This window comes from Phoca vitulina, unplaced genomic scaffold (assembly GCF_004348235.1).
Source record: "Phoca vitulina isolate PV1807 unplaced genomic scaffold, GSC_HSeal_1.0 scaffold11, whole genome shotgun sequence".
In the NCBI taxonomy this organism is placed as follows: domain Eukaryota; kingdom Metazoa; phylum Chordata; class Mammalia; order Carnivora; family Phocidae; genus Phoca; species Phoca vitulina.
The window spans coordinates 45,154,936-45,179,144 of record NW_022589714.1 but is presented as its reverse complement, the minus strand read 5'-3'; the positions used below and the strand labels follow the sequence as shown (position 1 = coordinate 45,179,144).

The following is a 24,209-nucleotide window of genomic DNA, read 5'->3' as shown; positions in this document are numbered from 1 at the left end:
GACCGGAGGAAGAGAGGGAGGGAGAGGTGGCTTCACTGACCGGTGCTGGGTCTGCACAGGGGTGCTGGGGGCTGTGCTTGGGGTGAGGTGTGCAGGTGCCAATAGCACCTCCCTCTCGGCTCAGGGCTGGAGCCTCTCCAGCAGCTCCCCAGCTCTGGTGCTGGTCTCCCGCAGCCTGCCTCCGCTTGGCTCCTTCCTTCGCCCTGGCCCCGAGGGTCCTTCCTTGATGGCTCACAGCCTCAGCTTCCGGGGTAACTCCTTTCCTTGTTGCCACTTTAATTGGTATAGTCTCCATGCCCAGCCCTACTGTGCTCTGCCTTGCTCCAGCCTCCCACTCCTGACCGTCCTGGTCCCGGTGCTGGGAGCAGAGCTGGTGGGAGGGTACGTGTTTGCTGCTCTGGGCCCCCGCTCCGGTCGGCCCTGCCCCTACCGCTTCTCCCAGCGAGCCCTGCCTGATTTACTGGCCACTGTCACCGTAAGTCTGTCTGCTCATTACCGTGGTTCTTGCTGCCCACTCCCTCTGCCAGGCCTCACCAGCCCTGTTTGCCTCTTGAAGATGGGTTAACTCTGTGCTCCCGTGGGACCTCCACATGACCACAAGTCCCCGGTCACCCTCTGCGCGCAGGCTGCATTTTTTCTGCCATGATTAACAGGCAGTGGTACGGACTGGAGGGCAAGACAGCATGTTTGGGGGGCGGTGGACAGGTGGGGCCACGCCTAAGCCCTGGAAATGGCTCCCAGAATCGTTTTGGCTTTAAAAATGCTTTCTGTTCTCTAACTCTCCACTTAAGCTGGGGCCTCACCTTCGCAGTGCCCTGTCCCCCATCCTGAGTTCTAAGCCAAGCATTTCCCCTTGAACATCTTCCTTGATTCCTGAGTGCCACCCCCACTGCCCTCCAGCTGCAGTCAGACCATGACATTTACTCAGCAGACGGGAGCAGCCCGGCTGTTCTTTATTGCCTTTCCCTTGGGCTGAGGGAGGAAGCAGCACACAGTCCTTCTGGAGACCCCGGCCCCACAGCAGGACCGGGAGGCGAGAGGGGCTGGGCTGACAGGAGGCCCTGCTCCAGTGTCTGGGTTGGGGAGAAATGCTCCTGTACCTTGGCTGTCTTGAGGCTTATGGCCTGGTTGGTGACCAGGGGGCCAAGGGGAAGCCTGTGCAGACTGGAGAAATCTCAGGCTCACATGGTCCAGTAGGTGTAGATGAGGGTCAGGAGAATGAAGATGGCCACAGAGAGCAGCATGTTTTTCCGGTTCTCCTGCCGAAGCAACTTTAGCTCCTTCTCTGGGAGAAAACAGGGTGGTGAACAGGTAGTTGGGGCCCATCTGCTACTCTCCTCTGCCTCGCCTCTCTGGCAAATGGGTGTACATGCTGTTGAGAGCAGAGGTGTTCCCGCCCAGCTTCTCTACTTCCTTATCCACAAAAATGACTGTCCTCCTTGATCTGCCCAGATTCTCACCACCTTTTGGCTACAGATCCTGGCCCAAAGGAATCCCATCACCCAATGCTGCTCAACCATTTTTCTTCAAACGCAGTGGAAGTTGAGGATGGAGTTTGTGAGGGGGTCATCAAAAAGGCCACACCTGATAGCCAAGCTAGGTGTTGGCATGGCATCACCAGGTGAGTCCTCTGGCCTGTCACTGCCGGTGGGGGGTGGGCGTGGGGTGCTTCATGGTACTCATCCTTGCAGGGGGTCTCATCTGGCCAACTAGAAACTCAGGGCAGCTGGGACTTTTTAGGCCCGACACTGGAGTAGGTACAGGGTGGGGCCACGCCATCGGTGCTTCCGGTCTTGCCCCCTGCTGGACACCCAGCTAAGCAGGAACCAGCGACGCTAGAAGGCAGGGAGTGCCCACAAGGTGGTTGGGCTCACCTCTAGAGAAAGCCAGTCCTATTCTATGGCCACAGGGCATCCATTCATCCCCTGTGTGACATGCAGGTGGGCGGTACTGCTACCTCTCAGGTAAACTGAGGGCTGGTGCTGCGATTGTAAAAATTGCTAGCCTTGAGACAGAACGGATATCCCTTCCCTACTTGTGTGGACGGGCAGGTACCTGTAAATCAGCTCTAGGCAGGCCAGACTGAGACTGGGGCCCAGGTAGAGGTGTGTGTGCACACATGTGCTGTGCTTACAGTGTTGATTCAAACTCGTCCCTCTGGGACATTCCCCATCATGTGGACTGTTCTGGGGCTGATTCTTAGCAAGTCTGCTGTCTCAGCGGGAGAACAAAACCGAGAAGTCTGAGGAACCTCTGCAGACCATCTTCCTCTCAGGCTGGCTGGGGCAGGGTTGGGGTAGGGCTGGTAGTAGCCGCCCTCCGGCTCTGCCCCCAGCGCCCAGAAGGTGGCAGCATTGCTCCACCCACATAGCCCCTCCTTCACCTCTAGGGTTTTCCTGGAATGGAGTGTGAGGTGGGAGGGGAGAGGGGGGCGGGGGAGGACAGATCTCCCAAGTCTGGGTGGATGTGACAGTCTCTTCTGGACCTGACTACAACCGTTCCCCTTCATCCCACAGAGGAAGAACAGACCCATAGGCCTCTCCATCTCCCCTGGAACAAAGGAACAAACCTGCTCTTCCAGGCTTACAGTGGGTTCCTATAGTCTTGGCAGAGGAGTAGCGGGGGCAGAGGAGTTGGGGGGGGGGAGGGGGGGGGGGGGGGGGTTGTGGGGGGGGGGGGCGGCTCCCTCCCAAAGAACCCTCTTGATCCCCATGACCTGGTGGGCTCCCTGGGCTGTCTGTCCCCTCCTGACCCTGGGACTGGAGGATGGGGCTGGTAAAGGAAGGGAACTTTCTTACCGTAGTTGGAGGCTTTGCTCATCAGGTGGTTTTTCTCCTTCTCCAGAGACTTCCTGTGAGGGGAGGAGGAGTATTATGGCTCAAGCCCTTTTCCGTCCTGAGGGGCAGCTGACACACGGGGGCAGGATGGACGAAGGGAACAAGGGATCTCCCGTGGCAAGGGGCAGGGTGATGGAAGCTCAGGGCCAGGGCCCCAGGATAAATATGAGGGGCTGGGGGAAGGCGGGAGTCCCGGGCAGACACATTACCTGGCCTCTGGGCTCAGCTCCGCCCCATAGAGCCTGGAGTTTACAGCCTCCAGGTCTCTGCGACACTGCGACAGCTTCTCCTCCAGCCCATCGATCTGAAACACACGGCACAGCCGGCAGATAAAGATGGGTGACAGAGCCTTAAAACTTCCAAAACAGTTGGGATCCTGGGATGGGGAGGAAGGAGACTGTAGGAGTCTTCTTGGACAGCGCCCTGCCTGCCCTGGCCCCCCAGCCGCTTTGTTTTGCACAGTGGAAACAGCTCGCTCGGCGGCCCCGCCCCTCTGGACCAAGCCTGGGTTGGGGGCAGACAGGAGCAGTCCCTCAGGCAGCCCTGTCTCCCCAGCACACGCCCCAGCTGCGCCGGCTACACAGGCCTAGCCTAGGATGCAGTGAGGGGCTGCCTTTCCTCAGCGCTCCACACACGTGGGGGATGGGGGGATTAGACGTCTAGGGGACAAAAAGCAGAGGTATTTTTTGCATTGACACACTTCTTAAGGTAGTCTTAAGTTGCTAAGAAGATATGTATTTTCCCATGAGAATCAATAAAAATCAGAGTGTAAAAAAAAAAAAAAACCACAGCTCAAAAGCTTGTTTCTTTCTGACTTGGTTCTTGTGCAAAAACATTATCAAGGCAGCTGTAACTTGTAGGGCAAAATAGCTAAGCTCCTCAAAGGCTGGCTGCCAAAGGTATCAGTTTTCCCATTTGTTTTGATTATAGTTTCAGAGCTGTGTTCTTGGGCAAACAATGAGTTGTGGGAAAATATTTTGTAAAATACTGGACTGGATCGTCCAAACCTGGTTCCTGGTATCATACATGTGGCTTTGAAAGTTCCTCTGTCTCCAGGTGTTTGTCTCATCGGCCACCTCTCTGGGCCTGGGTCTGTTCCAGTATCTCTGCCCTGCTGGCAGAAGCCCAGATTTCGGTGGGTGGGAAGGTTCAGAGGGCCTGTGTCCCTCATGGCAGCTGAGTGAATAGTGCTTCAGGTCCTGGGGATGCTTGATTCTCCATCTGACTTCACTTACTCTCACCACATCCCTGGGAGGAATAGCAAATATGACCTCTACTTCACAAATGGGAGCCTGGGATCCCCAAAGGGAATGACTTTTCTGAGACAGACTGGAGTACCTCTCTCCTCATTGGCCTCAGCCAGTTCTTTATCCAGTCCCTTCCAGAAAGGCCCCTGCGGAGACGGTAATCAATGATTTCAAGTGCGGATCCCAGAGTCCCAGGCGGCTGTTCTGGGGCCCGTGTCAGGAGAGATGCACTTGAAGCCTTCTGCCCCTCTCCCTGGCCAGCACCTCCCCAGCCACTTCTGGGTCAGCCACTGTGCCTTGTCCCATGCCTGCCCCAAATGACACACCATCTAGTCCCTTCCCTACAGCCTCAGCTGGCTGCCAACTCCAGGTGCAGAAGCAGGGCCCTGTGGGAGGGAGCAACTGAGGAGCCCTGAGTTGACTGCCTGGTTAATTGTACCGTTTCTCTGCTAACTGGCACCAAAGATAGGACTGTGCTGGGGAACAGCCTCAGCAAGGAGCTGGGGCCTGTGCCTGGGGACAGTAACAGCCTGATGTGATGGTCAGTGGGGTGGGATGAGAAGAGCAGGTGCTTCAGGCCACCATATGGCCCACTTGTCACAGCAGCACGCTCAGCCCAGCCCCTGCAGACTGTGCCACCCCATGGTGTAGAAACCACAGGCAGGGCACCAAATTCCACACTAGGTCCCAAAGCTTAATTCTTGAAGTGCTACCTCCTCCACAAGGCCTTCTCTGCTGCCCTCGGCTGGAGAGGTACCACATCCTCCCCTTGGCAGATGAACCAGGCCTTCTCTCATAAGGCTGACAGCACACTAGGTCATCCCAGCTAGGAGCGTCCTACCTCACCTTCCTAGACTCTGGGACCCCTATGGCCTATGGTGTAAACTTGTAGCCCAGGGATCGAGTGTCACCCAGATTGGCCCATTCCACTTGTGTATGTGACTGCCTGGCTCCTAAGGATGCCTGACTTCGTAGCTCCTATCCTAGAATGGTGGCCATCAGTCTTTCCTTTGTGGTCACCGCAAGGCCTGGCCTGCTGCAGTCTGTGTGTAGCCATGGAGGAATGACTCAGGTTGGACATGGATGGGGCTGAGGAGCTAGGGACAGATCTAGACCTCACGTAGCAACTCGAGCCTGAAACCCTCCCTTAGTGCCCAAAGCTCGAAGAAGCTAGAAGGAGAAACAACTATACTTGCACACAGATTATGTGCTTTGTGGTTAACCCAGTGCAAATCTTTAGTCCTAGGTTAGATTTCTTCCTGCAGCCCCTTGGGCCAAGTCCTAGTTCGCATGTCATTCTGGGGAGAAAAGCAGCTTGGGGATTTCCATCCCTAAACACCTCTGGAAGGCTACCAGGTGCCCAGACAAGTGGTAATTGGCCCAGAACAAGGCTGGGAACCCATGCTAAGCAAAATCTTTAAATTGAGGTTGGCAAATCACAAGTGGCCAAGCCAATCTGCCTTCGTGCTCTGGGCAGGGCCTGCAGAGCTGGCAGTCGGAGGCCTTTATCTGAACAAGCCCAATTTATCTGCAGTTCCACTGAATATCCCCACTTTCATTTACCACTTTTTAATGAGGCTTAAACGGACGAACACAAATCAAGGTTTTAGGGACTCAAGTTCTAACCTCCCTCTATGAATATTTATGTCCTGCTGACAGCTCTCTCTGATTCCCTTCTAAATAGCAAGTTCCCCTTTTTGTAACCCAGCTGCTTGATGTGGGCTGAGTGAGGGGAGGCTGAGACTGTCAGGAAGCTCTTCAATAGGCCACAAACTCGTCCTCAGAAGGTGACCCCGCTGGCAGTCAAACACCCTGCAGCAGAAGCTGGCTCTCGAGCAGCTATACTAATGGGTGCAAAGATTCAGAGTGACCTGGCTGCGGCACGGAGGGAAGGTCAGGATGCATCTTTTAGTTGTGACTGGGGTCAGGAGTGGTGCCTACAGAGTGGGGCTGACTCAAGATGGGCCAGAAATGGGGGAGAGGACCCAGAAAGTGGGCCTTAAAGGCAGTCCCTCCGTGGGTTTTCAGTCAACTCTCGATGGCATGCATGTGGATTATGCACTTTGCAGATTCCTCAGTGCAAATCTATAGTCCTTGGGTAGCTTTCTCTCAGCCGCCACGCTAAAGGCAATAGAGGACAATATAGCCAGGACAGGAGAGAGGGCACAGGGTTAGGACCAGAATAAGAAGACAAATGTCAGAAAGATTCTAAAGACATAGGTTCAGAGCTGGGCAAGCAGTTCGGAGCCCAGTGCCCAGACGCCTGAAATTGTGGGTCCTGAGAAGTGTGGTAGTGAGAGGACGGGCTGTAATCGGGTGCCTCAGCTTGCTGCTCACTTGCCCTCTAAAGGACTTCCTTAATTCTATGCCTCATTTTATTCATGTGTAAAATGAAGTTAATGTTTCATATTTCAAAAAGTTGTGAGGATGCTATGAGGCAGTATGTGTAAGGTGCTTAGAACAGTGCTGAACACACACATAGTAATTATGAGTTAAGTAAGTGTGTGCTGTCATTATTAGTAAAGGATGGTTTTCACTGGTTCTTTGGGGAACAGAAAGAAAAGTGAGTTAATGTGAGGTTAGAGTAAGAGAAGGAGACAGAAGTGGGGGTGCGTGATGGAGAGGAATCGCCACTCATCACTGGCTGGCAGCAGCGGCAAGGGGAGACCATCTAGCTGGGATATGGCCATCCTGAGTCTATGGAGGGCTTCAGCAGTGGGGTTGGGGGGGTAGGGGGCCCGCAGGGTAGCCTATCAGAACAGCACTGCCTCTGAAGTTAGCTGGCTCAGAACACAGCATGCTGGGAACCTCATGTTCCTGCCTGGGGATGAAGCTGGGCTGGGCTCGGCTCCGGAGCCAGCACCAACTTGCTGAGGCTGGGCCTGGTGGCACCCGACGATGAGGTCCGGAGCAGTGTCTAAGGGCAGACAGACTCAGTGCAGTCTGCGTGTGAATGGGCATCTGAGGAGACACGGAATGGCAGGCGGGGCCTGGCAGATGGAGACCATGTTTACCCACACCGTGGCTCTGCAGGGAGCAGGAATGTGAAGCCCCAGGACTAAGGCAGAAAGGCCCCACCAAAGAGACTAGACCAACTCTAGCAGGAAGAGAAGGTTACACTCTGGAGGCCACAGAGGCTCCCAGGACTCCTGCCCAACAGGCTGGATACAGGGTCAACAGGCAGAAGAGTGGCTGGCCCAAGAGTGGCTCAGGTGCGGAGACTTTCCTGGAGCCATCGGGGGCAGCACTGCCGGCTGGGACCATCCGCGGCAAAGCGCTAACAGCCGGGGTGGGGACCGAGCCGAGGCACTCATTCAGGCACAGTGTGGGAGCGAGAGTGGTGACCCCCAATGTAAAGTTACAGTACAACATAGCCGCGCATTACATGTGTATTCAGGAGACCAAGTGTCCCGTTTTTATACAGGGACAAAGGACACCGCGTCTCTTGGAGACGATGGTGAGCAGGTGAAGCATGGCTGCAAAGGGACACAAGAAGTCAGAAAGGTGGTGGTGTGAGCTCTCTACCAGTTAGCAAACTGTGCCTTCTGGCACTTCACACACAGTTGAGGGCTTGGTAGGTGTGAAAACGCACGTGCCGTGGTTCAGGGGACCGAGAGGTAGGTGGTGAGTGTGCAGGGTGTCCTGGTAGGACAGCTGGTTCTTCACCCCGAGCCCAGACCATGGGGACTGCTGGTCTGAGCCCAGAAAGGAAGACGCGGAGTGGGAGGGAAAAAGTATATAAGGCAGAGAGTGGGAAGGAGCTGAAGGTCCCAGAGGAGGCCCTGGATCGGGGATCCAGGAAGTCTGCATTTGATCAGGACAGGCCCACGAGTGATTCTACCGCAGACAGGATGAGACCCGCTGCCTTTCTGCCCCACGCACGGACTGGGCAATCAGAGCCTGGAGCCTGGTGGGCGGCTTCGAGAGTGGGCAGAAGAGCAGGCTCAGTGAGAAATTTAGGACCAAGGATTCTCCACGGGGTGGGGGTGGGGGGGGAGGCATTTCCTGCATAAGAATGTGAGGTTCTGAAGTCAGCCCAGCAGGCAGCAGGCAGTCAAGGTCCACAGAGGCCCCACCCCAGCCAAGTGGGGCCGCCGATCCTGTGGGCAGGTGCCAGGGGAAGCGAGGGCTTCTCCATTTCCAGTCACCAGGGGCAGAGACTTCCTGCAGCCCTCCTCAAGTGCCCTTCGGATGCGGCTCCGAGTGCCGCGTGCTTCCCGTGCTGTACCTGCCGGTCAGGAGCCCTGAGCTAGCTAAGCAAAATCCCCTCTGCCACCTGACTTGGGGAATAACACCTTATTCTCAGAGCTTTAGGGAAGTCTCCCTGGGGTCCCATAACGCCATAAAACCACTGTGTTAAGAGAAACTGTAAAATTCGTCTGAAATCCCCGTGAGGCATCTTTTCAGGAGTGTGGAGCCTCCTGGAATCGAAACCCCGAGTGAGGCCTCTTTGGCGATGGTGAACCCGAGTGCCAGCTCACGCACGGATAACTGCCCAGCACACTGGTCAGGTCAGGCCCCATGGGGGTTTGGGGGCCCGCTCCAGGTCTGGCCGCTGCCGGGCCCTCGTGCACAGCTCATATCCTGCTGACAGGCACGAGCCACGCTCCCTGCTGCAGGTGCTCCTACTGAGGGTGGCTGAATGGTGCTCCCGTGAGCATCTTGACAGCCTGGGAGGTGGCTCCCACCCACCCCAAGCCACTGTCTAGGGCCAGGCTTTCTTCTGGGAAAGTGCAGAAAGCACCCTCAGGACTTAGAGCTCTGGGTTACGCAGGCCACTCTGCTTTCTGGTTTAGGAAGTTATTTCTGGTTTTCCCAGCCTTGCTCTCAAGAGCTTCTGGCCAGTGACTGCCAGAAGTTGCTGGAACAGGTTAACTCAGGAGTCAGGCAGTCGTCATGGGGCATATCCTACAGCTGCCTGGCCAGGTACTTGCTAATAAAGAGCATGGTGTGGGGCTAGCTAGATGGCACAGCACAAGTCAAAGCAACTTCCAGAAGCCAAAAGTCCACGCAAAACTAAACCACACTACCAGCAGCAGCCAGCACTTCTATAGCGTGCACTGTATGCCAGGCACTGTTCTCAGCACCTCACTCACAGAATGCTCACAATAACCCTGTGAGGGGGCAGGAGGAGCATCAGTCAGCGGTCCCCCCATCTGCTGGGAACACGCTCCAAGACCCCAGTGGATGTCTGAAACCACAGACAGTACTGAACCCTATATATATATATATATATATATATATATATATATATATATATATAAAATGTTTTTTCCTATACACATACCTATGATAGTTTATGTATTAGATACAGTAAGAGATTAACAATAGCTAATAATAAAACAATTATGACAAAAGGCCATATATAAAAGTTATATGAATGCAGTCTCTCAAAATATCTTACTGTACTGTATTGTATTTGTACCCTTCCTGTGCTGATACGAGGTGAAAAATGCCTACGTGATGAGGTGATATGAGGTGAAGGACGTAGGCACTGTGACACAGCGTTAGGCTGCCATCCACCTCTGACAATATGTCAGAAGGGGGATCATCTGCTTCCAGGCTGAGCTGACTGCGGGTAACTGAAACCTCGGAAGGTAAAACCATGGATAAGGGGGAACTCCTGTATTCACCTTTTGCAGATGAGGAAGCTCGGGCCATGGAGATGAAGTCATTTGTCCGGGGTCACAGCGGGTACATGGGGGGGGCTGGGCAGTCCGAGTCTGTGCTGTTAGCTGCCACCCCACATACTGGCCCTAAGCCACTCAGCTCCTGGGAGTAACCACCACTCCTCGTACCCCAGGCCAGGCGTGTTGTGGCAGCTTCGTGTAGGCTACCGATGTCTGCGTCAACTCTGCAAAGAAGGGACGGTTTCCATTTTAGAGAGAAGCAAACTCCCAGTGCAGATTTTAAGCAAGGTCATGTAATTGGGAAGTGGCAGAATTGAGGGTCTGAGTCTGAGGTTTTCCTGCGTCAGAGCTTATGTTCTTTCCAACACTTCAAGCTCTTTCTCCAAAATCCCTCATGAAAACAGTCATGACCAAGAAGGGTTCTGCAGAACAAAGCCATTCCACATCTCAGTCGAAGCCAATCTAAGCTTGCTGATCTGCTTTCAACAGATTCTCTACTCTGAATAATCTGTACAAGGGCTCTGCCTGCTCTCTGTCCAGGTAACAGATACTCTCTGTGAGGGAAGAACCCGACGGAAATCTGCTTGGAGACAGTGAGACGGGAGCAGAGCGCCTGTCCTCATATTGAAGGCAATTACCACCCCCCTCAACTTCCGGCTTCTCGAACATCCCTGGCACCCTCCCCCAGATTGCCTAAACTGCCACAGCACCCTCCAAAATTCACACAAAACAGACCGTTTTGAGAAGGAGAAAGGTGAGCTAGGTAGGCTGGAGAAGCCCTTCTTTCCCCAGTGGGTAGCAAGGCCTTTCTTTTCACGTGCCAACTCAGCTGTTTTATCTCCAGCCCCAGCAGCCTGGGAACTGGATTTCTGGAAATTTTCACATGTCAGGGAGGCCCCAGGACATTATGGGTCAAGAGGCCAGAACACCTGCCCAGATGGTCTGTGGCAAGAGCACTGGGGCTTTCCATCTGAGGCCATCAGGCCACATAGCCAAGTCACATGAGGGCCATGGGCCTTGATTTGCCAAGTGACCAGCCTCAAACCCCAAAGGGCCGATTGCCCTGACGCTGCTGAAGGGATGTTTTGCTGTGGAGGAGGCTCAGGGCTCTGTGGGGACAGAAGACAAAAACCTCCATCCATGTCTCCACCAATCATCAGAAGTTTGTCTTCCAGGCTGAGCAGATGAAGACCGTAAACCTTCCCAGTTTTTAATCAAGGAACAATTTTTAGGAAAAGCAGAGAGCCAAAGGGCTTGTCATTTCTCTGGAGACTCACCGCCCCCTCCTCCACCGCCCGAGGTCAGGCACATGAGGGGCCCTGCTGAAACGCTTGCAATGCAAGCTCTGGGACCTTGGGAGACCTTCTGGCGTGCTGAGCAGCTCTACAAGGAGAGCCATGTCAGTCCTTGCCTGAAGCCTTCAGCTGTCCCTGGGCCAGAACGTTGTTTGGGATTTGTTTTCTCCTCTTTCCCCCAATATAAATTTTTTTGATAAATTAGCAAAAGCTTCTTCATCACTGAAAGGCTCAAAGCACTATTCAAGAACTGGCATCCACCCCATGCCTTATGAATTCATTAATTAAGATGCTGGCAAACAGCCACTCCACACATGCTGACATCCAGCCGTGTTAGGTAATGAGGTTTTAGTCTCCTGACCCCCGTCAAGTGGAATGGAGCCAGACACAGGCTGCCGAGAGAAATTACCTGCCCGATGGCAACCTGTCGCTTGCGCGTGGCAGCAGGTGAGGCTCATTTAATGGTCAGCAGCCCTTGCGGTGTCTGCATGCCATGAGCCCTCCTCCCAGTCCCTGGACGGGTGGCTCCCCCGCAAGGTGGTGTCCAACTGTCTGCCCCACGGTGGCCTCCTAACCTCTGACCAGTGAACCACTCAACAGGGCCCAGACGGCAGGGGCGAGGGTTCAAGTGCTTCCTCCAGCCACTCAAGCCAATTCAGTAAATATTTATTGATGGTCCACTAAGCTGCTTCTGCCCCTTGTCTTAGAAAATTGCTAGATGCCCCCCAGCCTTGTGCACAGCCTGTTCCAGAACTGTGACTCTCTTCACCTTTGCGTTGGAGGAGGTAACGAAGAGGACGAAGAGGACGTGACCACCGGTTAACCTGAGCGCGGGACTAGGGCAATCGGAGGCTCCTCATCCCTCCGCTGACCTTGGAATGTACGTTCTGCCCACTGTTCCCACAGTGGGAGCTGTTCCAAGGACACAGCCTTGAGAGACCATGTGTTATGGAGACCATCTGGACAGTATACGTGACTGAACCCAGTTAAGGCCTCTACACAAACTTTGAAGATTTGGCGGGCGGATGCGGAGGTCTATTCCTCTTACTCATTGCCCAAGACGAGCCTCACCTGTAAGTTCCCTTGCTTATTAAACCTGCCTCTGGAGTCACTTGCCTCTTTCTTGGGTCTCTCTCTGTCCTCCATGGAAGGGGGCCAGTTTGCAAACCAACAACTTGGTGCTTCTGCCTCCCTATGCAGAGAGCTTACAGCGGTGGCTTATACTGAACAAATAATTACAACATCAAGGTTCTTTCCTCTTGTGCTCATCCTGCCTAGGTAATTTTCTCCCCTCAATTTACCACCTCTTTTTCTGGTTAGGATTCTGGTGAATTTAAATGACTCCCATTCACTTTATTCCCTATAGCAGATACTATTATTTGGCCAACACAACACTGATTCCTAACCCCTCTTCCTTTGCCCACCTTCACTACAGAGGTTAGAAAAGCTCAAGAGATGCTTTCCCATACTCATTGCAGCCAGAGATGGTCATGATCCAGTTCTGGCCAATGAGATGTTCCAGAAGTCAGCTGGAAGACTCCTGGGACAGCTCATGCTTTTCTGATAAAAGGGACAGTGTTGTGGGGCTCCTGGGTGGCTCAGTCAGTTAAGCGTCTGCCTTCAGCTCAGGTCATAATTCCAGGGTCCTGGAATTGAGCCCCACATCGGGCTCTCTGCTCAGCAACCAGTCTGCTTCTCCCTCTCCCTCTGTGAGCTCTCTTTCTCAAATAAATAAAAAATCTAAAAAAAAAAAAGGGGGGGGACAGTGTTGTAATCCCTTTATCCTTCTTCCTGACTTAAAGTTGGATATGATGACTGGAGCTGTGGCAGCTATCTTGTGAATATGAGGAAACAGCTAAGAGAATGCAGAAATACCAGCCTTGAATTAGCTGAGCTTTTGAACCAATGCCAGTGGCCATTTACCTCCAAATTTGTTATGGGGAAGAAGGTATATTCCTATTTACTTAGGTCAGCTTTCTGTACCTTGTAAAGTTTCCAAACTGACAGATTTTTGTACTAGGGACCAGATCTAACCCAGTTATCCCTCTTAAGATGTCAGCTAAGACACCACACACCTGTTAAGACCCACTGGCTGTTGAAGCATCTGAAAACACCAAGCTGAATGGTCTAGCTGTGAAAGAAAAGTACAATGACCAAGTAACAGCTCATTACTATCAGAGGTTACAAAAACAAAAACAGGGTTTACATCAGCCAAAATCCTATCAGTTAAGACCGAAATGCAGCCTTTCCCTCCTTCCACACATTAAAATCAGCAAAGCTGGTGATTTCTCATCTGAATGCTCTCTCATTATTCAGAATTAACTCTCAGAAGCTAAACTCGTAGCCAGTCTTTTCCAACTCTGAGATCTTACAGGGTGGCAAATGAGTTGGAATAAAAAGACCTTGAGAGGAGACATGAGTGGAGGCTGCTAGGGGGTGCCTTGGTTGTCCTGGGAGGTGACTGCCCGGGACAGCTGGCCCAAGCCAGCCCTTGGGGTGAGTGCTGCCTGCTTGGTAATTGCTTCATTACAACAAGTGGAGACTGTTTGCAGGTGCTGAGATCACTCACTTGTGGGGGTTTTATTGCACTCGTCAGATTAACAAACATTTTGATTAAATCACCACTTCATTGGCTCTGAGCACATGACTTTTAATAAGAGGACAATATCCACTGCTACTGAGCATCAGTGCACATTCAATACTCAAATCTGCTGGGGGCAACGGAGGAACAGGTGGGGAGACAGCCAGATGCCAAGCTTTTTCTAAGGTGCAGTTATAGATCTCGAATCTTAGAATATCTAAGCAAAAAGTAACCTTAGAGACCAAGATCACAAATGTAAATATCTACATTGGTATTGATAGGATAAAAAAAAAAGGGTGAATGTGACTGGTAAATGCACTAGGAGAGCATCTGTCCACCAAATTTAAAACATTTTAGAAACCTGTGTCAGCCAAACAAAAGACCTCTGTGATCTGTATTTGGATGATGGTCAATGAACTTATAACCCCTGATGAAATTCAAGGTCTTCATGTTACAGAAAAGGAAACTAAGTCCGAACAAGGGGGCTGGACTTAGCCATGATGGAAGACTGCAAAAGAACTGTAAAGGCTACTAATAAGGGCACTGTTTGTTGCTTATCTCCACCTTGAGCCAGGCGTGTGCTACGTATTTCACACATATGGTCCCTTAAAACCACACTTGAGTCTGGGAAAGCATCTCTTGAGCTTTTCTAACCTCTGTAGTGGAAGTGGGCAAAGGAAGAGGGGTTGGAGACCCACTGGCTGGTATTTTACACATACGGTATCCTCAAAACCACACTTGAGGTTACAAATCAAAACCACAATGAGATACCACCTCACCTGTTAGAATGGCTAAAATTAACAACTCTGGAAACAACAGGTACTGGCGAGGATGCAGAGAAGGGGGAGCCCTCTTACACTGTTGGTGGGAATGCAAATTGGTGCAGCCACTCTGGAAAACAGTATAGAGGTTCCTCAAAAAATTAAAAATAGAACTACCCTATGACCCAGCAATTGCATTACTAGGTATTTACCCAAAGGATACAATCATAGTGATTCGAAGGGGCACCTGCACCCCAATGTTTATAGCAGGAATGTCCACAATAGCCAAACTATGGAAAGAGCCCAGGTGTCCATCAACAGATGAATGCATAAAGATGTGGTGTGTGTACATATACACACACAATGGAATATTACTCAGCCATCAAAAGAATGAAATTTGGCATTTGCAATGACGTGGATGGAACTAGAGGATATTATGCTAAGCGAAGTCAGTCAGAGAAAGACAAATACCCTATGATTTCACTCATGTGGAATTTAAGAAATAGATGAACATAGGGGAAGGGAAGGAAAAATAAGATAAAAACAGGGAGGCAAACCATAAGAGATGCTGAACTATAGGAAACAAACTGAGGGTTGCTGGAGGGGATGGGGTAACTGGGTGATGGGCATTAAGGAGGGCACTTGACATAATGAGCACTGGGTGTTATATCCAGCCAATGAATCACTAAATTCTACCCCTGACATTAATAATACAGTATATGTTAACTAAATTGAATTTAAATAAAGAATTAAAAAAAGCCACCACACTTGAGGTAAATTGCAATCTGCAGTAGAGACTGCAGGCTGTCCACTAAACATGCTAGGCCCTTCTTCCACAGGGATTGAGCTGTAGCTGGGCACGTGGCCTCCTAGCCAATGAATGCATTTCCCAGCAGCCCCTTGCAGTTGGGTGAGGTCTAGAGTCTTATCTCGCATCTTTGCCAACGGCAAGTGGGTACTCTGGGCCTATGACTTTTTTTTTTTAAGATTTATTTGAAAAGAGAGAGAGCGCATGCAAGCGAGCATGTGAGTGGGGGGAGGGCAGAGGGAGAGAGAGAATCTCAAGCAGACTCTCCACTGATCCCACAACCCACAATATCACGACCTGAGCTGAAATCACGAGTCAGATACTTAACCAACTGAGCCACCCAGGTGCCCCTGGGCCAACGACTCTTAAGACAGTGATGCTTGGGGCGCCTGGGTGGCTCAGTCGTTAAGCGTCTGCCTTCGGCTCAGGTCATGATCCCAGAGTCCTGGGATCGAGCCCCGCATCGGGCTCCCTGCTCAGGGGGAAGCCTGTTTCTCCCTCTCCCACTCCCCTCCTTGTGTTCCCTCTCTCGCTGTGTCTCTCTCTGTTAAATAAATAAATAAAATCTTTAAAAAAAAAAAAAAAAGACAGTGATGCTTATGCTTCCTTCACTCTCTTTCCCTGCCAGTGGACACGTCAATGGGATGTGACTTAGTTTCATTCATGAGGTGACATTAAGGCACTAAGGGATGGCAGCGTCACAAGATGAGGGGAATATGGCAGAACCACTCTAGACCAGGAATTGGCAAACTACGGCCTAGGGGTCAAATACAGTCCACTGCCTTTTTTTTTTGTAAATAAAGTTTTATTGGAACACAGCTACACCCATTAATTCACATACTGTCTATGGCTGCTTTCGTGCTAAGATAGCCTATCTAAGCATAGTTGATGCTCCTTATTTATGGCAGTTACGTTCTGTAAAGTTGCTGCCAACAATGAATTAGCAAATACTGAAGCAGGTCAGATTCCTATGAGCCTCTGGTCACAACAATTTTATCAAGTGATCAATACAAAACCTTGTTTTTTGTGTGTTTCTGTTCAGAGACCTTATTTAATATATATTACTGATTCATGAAGAGTGAACTCACAGCCAACAGCACTATAACTCAACTCCGAACAAAGCCTGTCTGACATATATCTCTGTAAGGCAAACACAGCCTTCTTGCACTTTAGGAAAACTAAACAGCACTTTAGCACTACACCTGAGGGCCATTTTAAGCAACAAAATCACCAACAAAAAGCACACAGACACAAAAAACATGGCACTAAATAGACCACAAAAAGGACACCTGTTTATAGTATAAGCTGAAATAAGATGGCAGAGCGTTATTTTGTTCGACCTTAGCTGCGCCTCAGGTGACTCAAATTTTTCACAGGTTTGTTTGTGAATTACTGCAAAAGCATTGCAAGTACTGATTTGGGGGTTACAAATACATTTTAGCAGGAAGGCAAATTCACAAATACAGAATCCGTGAATAATTAGGATTAACTGTAGTTACAACAGAGACCATATGGCCCACAAAGCCTAGACATGTACTATCAGGCCATTTAAAGACAACATCTGTCAATCCCTGCTCTACCCTATTAGAAAAAAATAAACTTTCTGAAGCCACTGAATTTTAGGGTTTCTCTGTTACAGCAGCTTATTTTGTCCTGATCAGGTTATAAAGTCTATGCTTTTCCCACTACACAGTGCCACCTCATTCTACCACTCAAATTCTCTTTTAGAGGGAGGTTCATATTTCCACCAACCTTTTTTTTTGTACCAGGTAGGCCAATATTTCTCAGGGGTGGTACTAAAACCTCTTGCAACAGCATGGGTGCGTGTAGCTGGTTAAAAATGCAGACTCCTGGGGGTGCTTGGCTCTGGCTCAGTCGGTAGAGCACGGGACTCTCAATCTCAGGTTTGTGGGTTCAAGCCCCACGTTGGGCATGGAATCTACTTAAAAAAATGCAGATTACTCGTTGAAAACGTACATCCGAAGTCTTAACTGAATTACTCGGGGTGGGAGACAGTTCAACTCTCCATTTTTAACAAGCTCTACAAATTATTCTTAATGCATCCTGAAGTTTGAGAACTACTGAACTGGCAGTAAGCTCACGAAGACCATCACCCTGTAGCTCTCTGTTAACTACCGGGACAGTAATCGAGGGAACTGTAACACAGAAGAAAGAAGATGCAGTAGAGGGCAAATCACCTGCGCTGCATCTCAGCTCCTCCACTGCTTCAGCCTGGGCTCTGCCTGAAACCTCAGTTTCCCCATCGGTTTAAAACTCTCACGGGCTTGTAGGGCGGGCTGAGAATGCAAATAAAGTACCACGTAGCAGTTGCTCAATATGCCTCAATTTTCTTTCCCTTCCACATGCAGTACATTATTTTTAAGCTCTTTGGGAAGGAACTTCATCATTCCAGAATTCTCTACAAACTCCCACAGATTCCCGAAGTAATTTTCTGGCTACGAGCTTCAGTACCCCAGAGGAAAAATTTCCCATCTCAGGGGATGTTTAAGCCATTTAGTAATATGCTAAGCAATATGGGCTCTCTCACTTTTGGGGGGCCCTCAGCCACAGGTATCTACCCTTCTGGGGTGCCCATACCTCGAGGGCCCGCCCCTTTTGCGTCCTCTTCAATCACACGTCTCCCCTCGGGGCCTCCTTATTTCCGCGTCCCGTCCTCTTCGGGGCTTCCTCTTCACCTCCACGGCTCCTCCCCTGTGGAGGTCCCCTCACCTCTGTCCCCACCTCTGGTGCCCCCTCGGGCTCTCCAAACTCCATTTCCCCCGTCCCGCCCTCACCTTCGGGTACCCCCATCGGACGCTCTCACGCCCCTCGCGTCCCTCTCCCAAACCCGCGTCGCCCTCACTTCCTCCCCTCAGCCCCTCCTCCAACCTGTCGCCAGGCCGACCCACTGTACCCCGCCGCGGGGAGAAGGCAGCTAACGACGCGGCCCACCCCCCACTTATCCCCTCACCTCTAGAGCGACGCCCAGATTCTCCCGCTTCTTTTTGGTCATGTTACTTGCCGGGATCCCCCACTCATTATTGGACGCACCCACTGGCGGCAGCACTCATGCGCCAACCTCGTACTTCCCTCTCATTGGCCGCAGAGGCGGCGGGAGGTGGGGCCACTGGAGGTCACCACCTCGTTGAGGGGCGTGACCGGCTTGGCGCGGCCATGTTTATGAGGGGCAACCTCTAGTTTGAGGTCTCTGGCGAGGTGGGGGGAGGAGGATTAGATTGGCCCGGGAGGAACAATGGCCCACCGTCCAGAGTTGGGGCTGCTCCTTTCTTTCCTAGTTCAAAACCATTTTACATCACAGAGACATTTTTTTTCACCCCATCTTATCCTTCTGTACCCTTCATCCTTTTAGTGACCGCCCTACTTATTTTAAGGCCATCCCCTATGCCCCGTTCAAATTCTGTCCAATATTTAAGGCCCATCCTGAAGCATTGTTTCTCCAGGAAGCCCCACCTTGAGCCTCTTGGCTCTGTGGGCTTTGATAATGACCTGTGGGTATTCCTTTTTTTTGGTCATGTGTTCTTACTCATTTGTATTGTTTTATTGTAAGAGCCACCTACAGGGGCTCCTGGTTGGCTCAGTAGGTGGAGCGTGTGACTCTTGATCTTGGAATTGTGAGTTCAAGTCCCACCTTGGGCGTAGACATTGCTTTAAAAAAAACAACAAAGAACAAAAAACCTGCCTACAAACATCACGGAAAACTTATAAATGAAAAGTAACACTCGTTCTCCTACCACTCTTAACACAGTTCCTATCTTTGTTCCTGTGTATTCCCTTCTAGGCTTGGTCTCAGATATAGTATTCTACACTCTTGTAATCCTATTGTACAGTACACTGTAGACCTATGTCCTTACAGGTTTTTTTGTTTTGTTTCGTTTTTAAGATTTTATTTATTTATTTGACAGAGAGTGAGAGAGCACGAGCAGGGGGAGAAGCAGGCTTCTGGCTGAGCAAGGAGCCCAACGTAGGCCTCGATCCCAGGACCCTGAGATCATGACCTGAGCCGAAGACCGACGCTTAACCGAATTAGCCACCCAGGCACCCCTTTAGAGATGTTTTAATTGTGACCCTATGATACAAAGTACTATGGGTATTTTGGCCCAATTATCCATATAAGCGAAACTAGTTTCCTGATAAACACCTTTACCACCTGTGATGTACTCTGATATTTTCTATTCTAGTCTATTTCATTTAAAAAAAGAGTTGGTGGCAGGAGACCTATTAAGTTTATTTCATGACCCATTAATGGATACTGAATTGCAATTTAAAAACCAGCCATAGGGGCACCTGGGTGGCTCAGTTGGTTAAGCGTCTGCCTTCAGCTCAGATCATGATCCCAGGGTCCTGGGATCAAGCCCCGCATTGGGCTCTCTGCTCTGCGGGAGGCCTGCTTCTTCCTCTCCCACTCCCCCTGCTTGTGTTCCCTCTCTCCCTGTCTCTCTCTCTCTGTCAAATAAATAAATAAAATCTTAAAAAAAAAAAAAAAAGAAATATGTTATTGGAGTTCTTTATTAGAAAAGTAACAAAATAATACATTTTTTAAAAGATTTTATTTAGGGGCTCCTGGGTGGCTCACTCATTAAGCATCTGCCTTCGGCTCAGGTCATGATCCCAGGGCCCTGGGATCGAGCCCCGCATCGGGCTCCCTGCTCAGCGGGGAGCCTGCTTCTCCCTCTGCCGCTCCCCCTGCTTGTGTGCATGCTCTCTTTCTCTGTCAAATAAATAAATAAATAAAATCTTGAAAAAAACCAGTCATAGACAATTTCTCATGTCTTTCAAATCATCCTTTGTAAAAGATAGCTGTATATACTGCCAAGTGAGTCATAGCATTCTTGTATTAGACATTATTCTATGGGACATTACTTCCAAAAAATGCCAAAGCAAACATCTTTGTGTACATAGATCTTTAAGGTAAATTCACACAAGTGTAATTATTGGGTCAAAGTGTATGATACCAGAATCAAACACCTTATTTCTGACCTCTCTATTGGAGCTTGTGTTTCTGTGTGTGAATGATAACCCTGACTCAAGGTCTGGGGGGTGGGGGTGGGAAGGTTTTCAGATCTGTGTTCTCTTCTTGATAGAGTCATTGAGTAATGGAGCTGGAGGGGACCTGAGATATCATCTCGCCTGGCCTAACTGAGGCCTACAGAGGGAATGTGTAGTAGATTCTGTCTGAACAGGAAGCAGGCTGTTGAGCAGTTGTTTAGAGCAGTTCTCAGCTTAACACCCAGCACAGGAAAAACGTGCTCAAGAACATTGTCCATCAACCGTCAATCAACAGCATTTATTGTCAGAACACTCTTCACAGCATTGGTTCCAATCCCAGAAAAACCAGACTTTGTGCTTCCCAATTATCACAGGCACAGGCCCAGGGGAGGTGAGAAGAGAGGGGAAAAACACTGTGTTCTTTTAGAAGTGGCTTCTTATGCATTTGTTTGGCACCCAGAAAAAGCCATGGAGATCTAAGTGGGCTTCGGTCCCTTGTCTCCCCCCAGCATTCCCCTGTGAAATATTGGGCAAGCTGTCATCTTTCTCTGGAAGAGCCTCAGATTTTCCACACCAGACCTTGTCCTGTGGTTCTGGTAAGGGGACAAATACTTGAAATTGGGCTGGAATAAGAGCATATGTGGGTTGTAGCGTAAGGGGAGTGAGGGAGACCGACCTGGACTCCAGTCCCCAGCTCTGCCACTTAGCAGTGGTGTGACTGGGGACATGACACTTATGTTTTCTGAACTATAATTTCCCATGCCTGGAAAACGAAACGAGCTCATGAGGCCAGGCTTGTAGGGTCATCGTGAGAATTACGAAGTGGTCGGTGCTGTGCTTTGTGAATGATCAGCAGGGACCCAGCAGGACTGATGCATCTGCTGTCAGCTTTCTTTCTTTCTTTTTTTTTTTTTAAAGATTTTATTTATTTATTTGAGAGAGAGAGAATGAGAGAGAGAGAGAGAGAGAGAGAGAGCACATGAGAGGTGGGAGGGTCAGAGGGAGAAGCAGACTCCCTGCTGAGCAGGGAGCCCCATGCGGAACTCGATCCTGAGACTCCAGGATCATGACCTGACCAAAGGCAGTTGCTTAACCAACTGAGCCACCCAGGCGCCCCTGCTGTCAGCTTTCTAGTACAGGGTTTTGTTTAGCAACTGTTGCCATTTGTATTTTTTGGTTATTATTTTGATATTGGTTTCCATCAGCTTTGACACTGTTGTAAAATACCTGTTGCTAGGAGTTTGGGGCAAATACTTGGGTGGTTTCCTGCTATCAAGTGGGTTCACAGCAAAAGGCAGCCCCCAACATACACAACATACACAAATGTCTCTCTGTGATGTTCTCTCCACCTCTCTACTCGTCCTTCCTGTGGAAGGACCCATCAATCATGGGTTTCATGTGCCCAGACATCACAGACAGTGATCTGATCACAGTGTGATCCCATGGTGCTGGGGAGGGTGAAAAGCCCCAGGTGACCCACTGAGGTCCTTTCGTCCCCCTGGTACATGCAAAAACCAACTTTGATTCCCATGGGGGCTGTCTGGCGAGCCTACTGCCGGCTTGGCCTGGCTTTGTGCTGGAAACTGCCCACATGCAGATCGATTACTGTGGGCTGGCTGTCTGTCTGTCTTTGTTCTCCAGTGGGCTGTGGTTCTGAACTGTCTATTTGTGAGTTTTAGAGCTAAGTGTTTAAGGGAAATAGGGCACTGCATTGGCAGACAGGAGAACGGGTTCATTCCTGGCTAGGCCAGGTTCTCACTGCATGACCTGGGACAGATAAAGCCTCCTCTTTGGTTTTCAATTTCCTCATCTGTGAAATGGGCACAGGGACCAGGAGGGTGAACTAAACAGCTTAGACACCCTAAGATTCTGTTTTAATGACCTTGTTATATGTGAAGCGTCTAGACATAAGGCGCCCTCCTTGGCTGTAAGGTAGACATATAAAATAAGAACCAATCATTACCCTCAAGCTATCTTCAATCTAGTTAGAGAGACAGACTGACAACATGAAATAAATGAACACCAGACATCATATAATTAAACGCCAGCTGTCTGGTACGTACTGTTGATGCATTAGGAGCTCAGAAAAAAAGAGAATGCTGTGGGCTTTGTGGAGGCTATGGGTCCCAGAGGATAGATGAGATTAGGTTAGGTGAAGATGGGGAAGAGGGCACCCCAGGTGGGACCCCAAGGGGCTTCCTATGCCTACAGGGTCGCCCTTTCACCTTTGCACAAAATCACTGTGTAGGCTAGCCACAGCCCTGGCTTATTTGTCATGGAGACCCTTGGGTCGATTTTTCTACCCCTTGTTCCATCCTGGGCTTGTCCTGACCTGGACCTGGACCCCAGCCCTCCCCTTCCCACCACTGCCTCGAGGGCACCTTCTCAGTGCAGGAGTGGGGGAGAGTGGAATCGTTCACTGTCAGAAGCATTTCAGGCAGGAAATGAAGAATTTCGTAGGTGGTTAAAAATACAGTGGAGGCTGATTTATGTTTGCATTTTGTTCCAGGACAGCAGATTATAGCCCAAGTTCTGAGGCAAAGACAGCGGTGTCTTTACGGCCTGCTTGGATCAGTTTTATGTCTTGGTGATTTTTATATGTTTCAGTGAAGCCAAGATGCTCGAACTTTTCTGTCCTGTACTTCACTGGGGAACTCATGTACCACTCCGTGCACCCAATCTCATTTTACCAGAAAAAGAAAACCAAAAGAGATGAAAGGGATGTTTTCGCTTGCTATTTAATTGGTATCAGGTTTTTAGCTAAATGAAATCAAATCATAAATGATGAATCCACATGAGACCCTGAAGTAGATGTCAAGTGACATCGTGAAAACGAAAGGACAGAGATCTAAATAATGTTGAATATGCATATCCATGATATATTAATATCAGTAATATCCTCTTGATCAGATATTAGTGCCAAGATAAGCTGTGTGAGCTTTCCCAGCATGCTGTTATGTTTTCACCTTAATGGCTGCTGTACCTTTTGTAACTGATCCTGCTTCCCACGTTTTTGTTCATGAGAAAGCTCAGACCTGAACTTGTTCAGGGATTTGGAGCATAAGTTTCCATGTACCAGCATTTTCCCTGGCTTTATTCTTCTACCCTTGTTTCCCTTTGCTCTATCACTTTATCTATTTTTATCCCACTGTATTGTGTGCATCTTGGTAAACTACCTCAAATCCTTTTTTGGAACACAAAGGAGCATAAATAAATCAATAAATACATCCTGTGTCTGTAAATATGACACTTTGTTCTTTCTAAGGCAATTTTCACATCCATTAGCTCTGTGGTCCTCACACACCCCTGTAAGGGAAGTTGGGCAGATGCTCCATCGGCCCCATTTTGCAGGCAAGGAAGCTGAGGTACATCCATGACTAAAGTGGCTTGCAGAAAAGGACAGACCCACTCCCCCATCTATCTAGAAGACCACCTGAATACCTTTGAAGAAAAACACAAGAATATGAAACTAACAGCCCACCAGGTGACTTTTATTACTACATGTGGGTTGAAAAGAAGGAAGCCGAGTGTGGAGTCACCAGCTGGAGAGGACACAAACTGGGGTGACCACTGGCTTCAGAGCTCTGCCCTCCCCCCACCCCCGCATATCTGTGCGGCCATCTCCACTGCCCCTCACTCCCACTGCTCACACGGGTGGCATGTGACCCAAGCTGCGCAGCCGATCATAGAATCACATGCTCTTGGCTGTTGTGATTGGCTCAGGGGAGAGGACACATGACCCGAACTGGGCCAATGGAGTGCTTCAGTGAGATTCTTAATCTCTAGCTGGGAAACGAAATCGCATCTCAGCTCTGGTTGTAGAGCTGTTGAGATGTGATCCTGGGAGTGCTGGCGGCCGTACTCTCTCCCAGGAGAGAAGCTCCTGTGAAGTGTAAGAGAAGGCAGGCAGCGTGCACAAAGCAGTAACTATGAGAGACAGTGACAAAAAGTGCCTCGCAGATGCTCGGAGCTCAGCTTCCAGGTTCCTCACCCTCACCACCTCCCAGGATGGCGGCCAATAAATCTCCTTTTTGGAGGGAGCT

General features: G+C 50.1%; 1 protein-coding gene and 1 long non-coding RNA gene across 3 annotated transcripts; one reads left to right on the top strand and one right to left on the bottom strand.

The window, feature by feature from the left end:
* Positions 1-906: 906 nt before the first annotated feature.
* Positions 907-18,221, bottom strand: CCDC167 (coiled-coil domain containing 167). Of its 2 annotated transcripts, XM_032409899.1 has the most exons (5): positions 18,131-18,221; positions 9,718-9,938; positions 3,047-3,141; positions 2,799-2,851; positions 908-1,285 (listed from the first exon to the last, which is right to left on the bottom strand). In XM_032409899.1, the coding sequence occupies exons 2-5, from the start codon at positions 9,757-9,759 to the stop codon at positions 1,182-1,184; spliced, it is 294 nt and encodes a 97-aa protein (XP_032265790.1). In that variant the 5' UTR covers positions 9,760-9,938; positions 18,131-18,221; the 3' UTR covers positions 908-1,181. The 2 variants fall into 2 exon arrangements, with proteins under 2 accessions (XP_032265789.1, XP_032265790.1); XM_032409898.1 differs by lacking the exon at positions 9,718-9,938 and having other exon boundaries at positions 907-1,285; positions 18,131-18,215.
* LOC116635636 lies at positions 1,292-3,045 on the top strand. Its single transcript, XR_004300197.1, has 3 exons — positions 1,292-1,621; positions 2,517-2,588; positions 2,845-3,045. It is a non-coding gene; the product is annotated as an uncharacterized LOC116635636 (long non-coding RNA).
* Positions 18,222-24,209: the final 5,988 nt, after the last annotated feature.

Coding starts and splice junctions, on each gene's coding strand:
- CCDC167 (XM_032409899.1), bottom strand. CDS start 9,759: ATGACTTCATCTCCATGGCCCGAGCTTCCTCATCTGCAAAAG. Junction 2,852..3,046: donor GAGCTGAGCCCAGAGGCCAG/GTAATGTGTCTG, acceptor CTCCCCTCACAG/GAAGTCTCTGGAGAAGGAGA. Junction 1,286..2,798: donor GAGCAAAGCCTCCAACTACG/GTAAGAAAGTTC, acceptor GTTTTCTCCCAG/AGAAGGAGCTAAAGTTGCTT.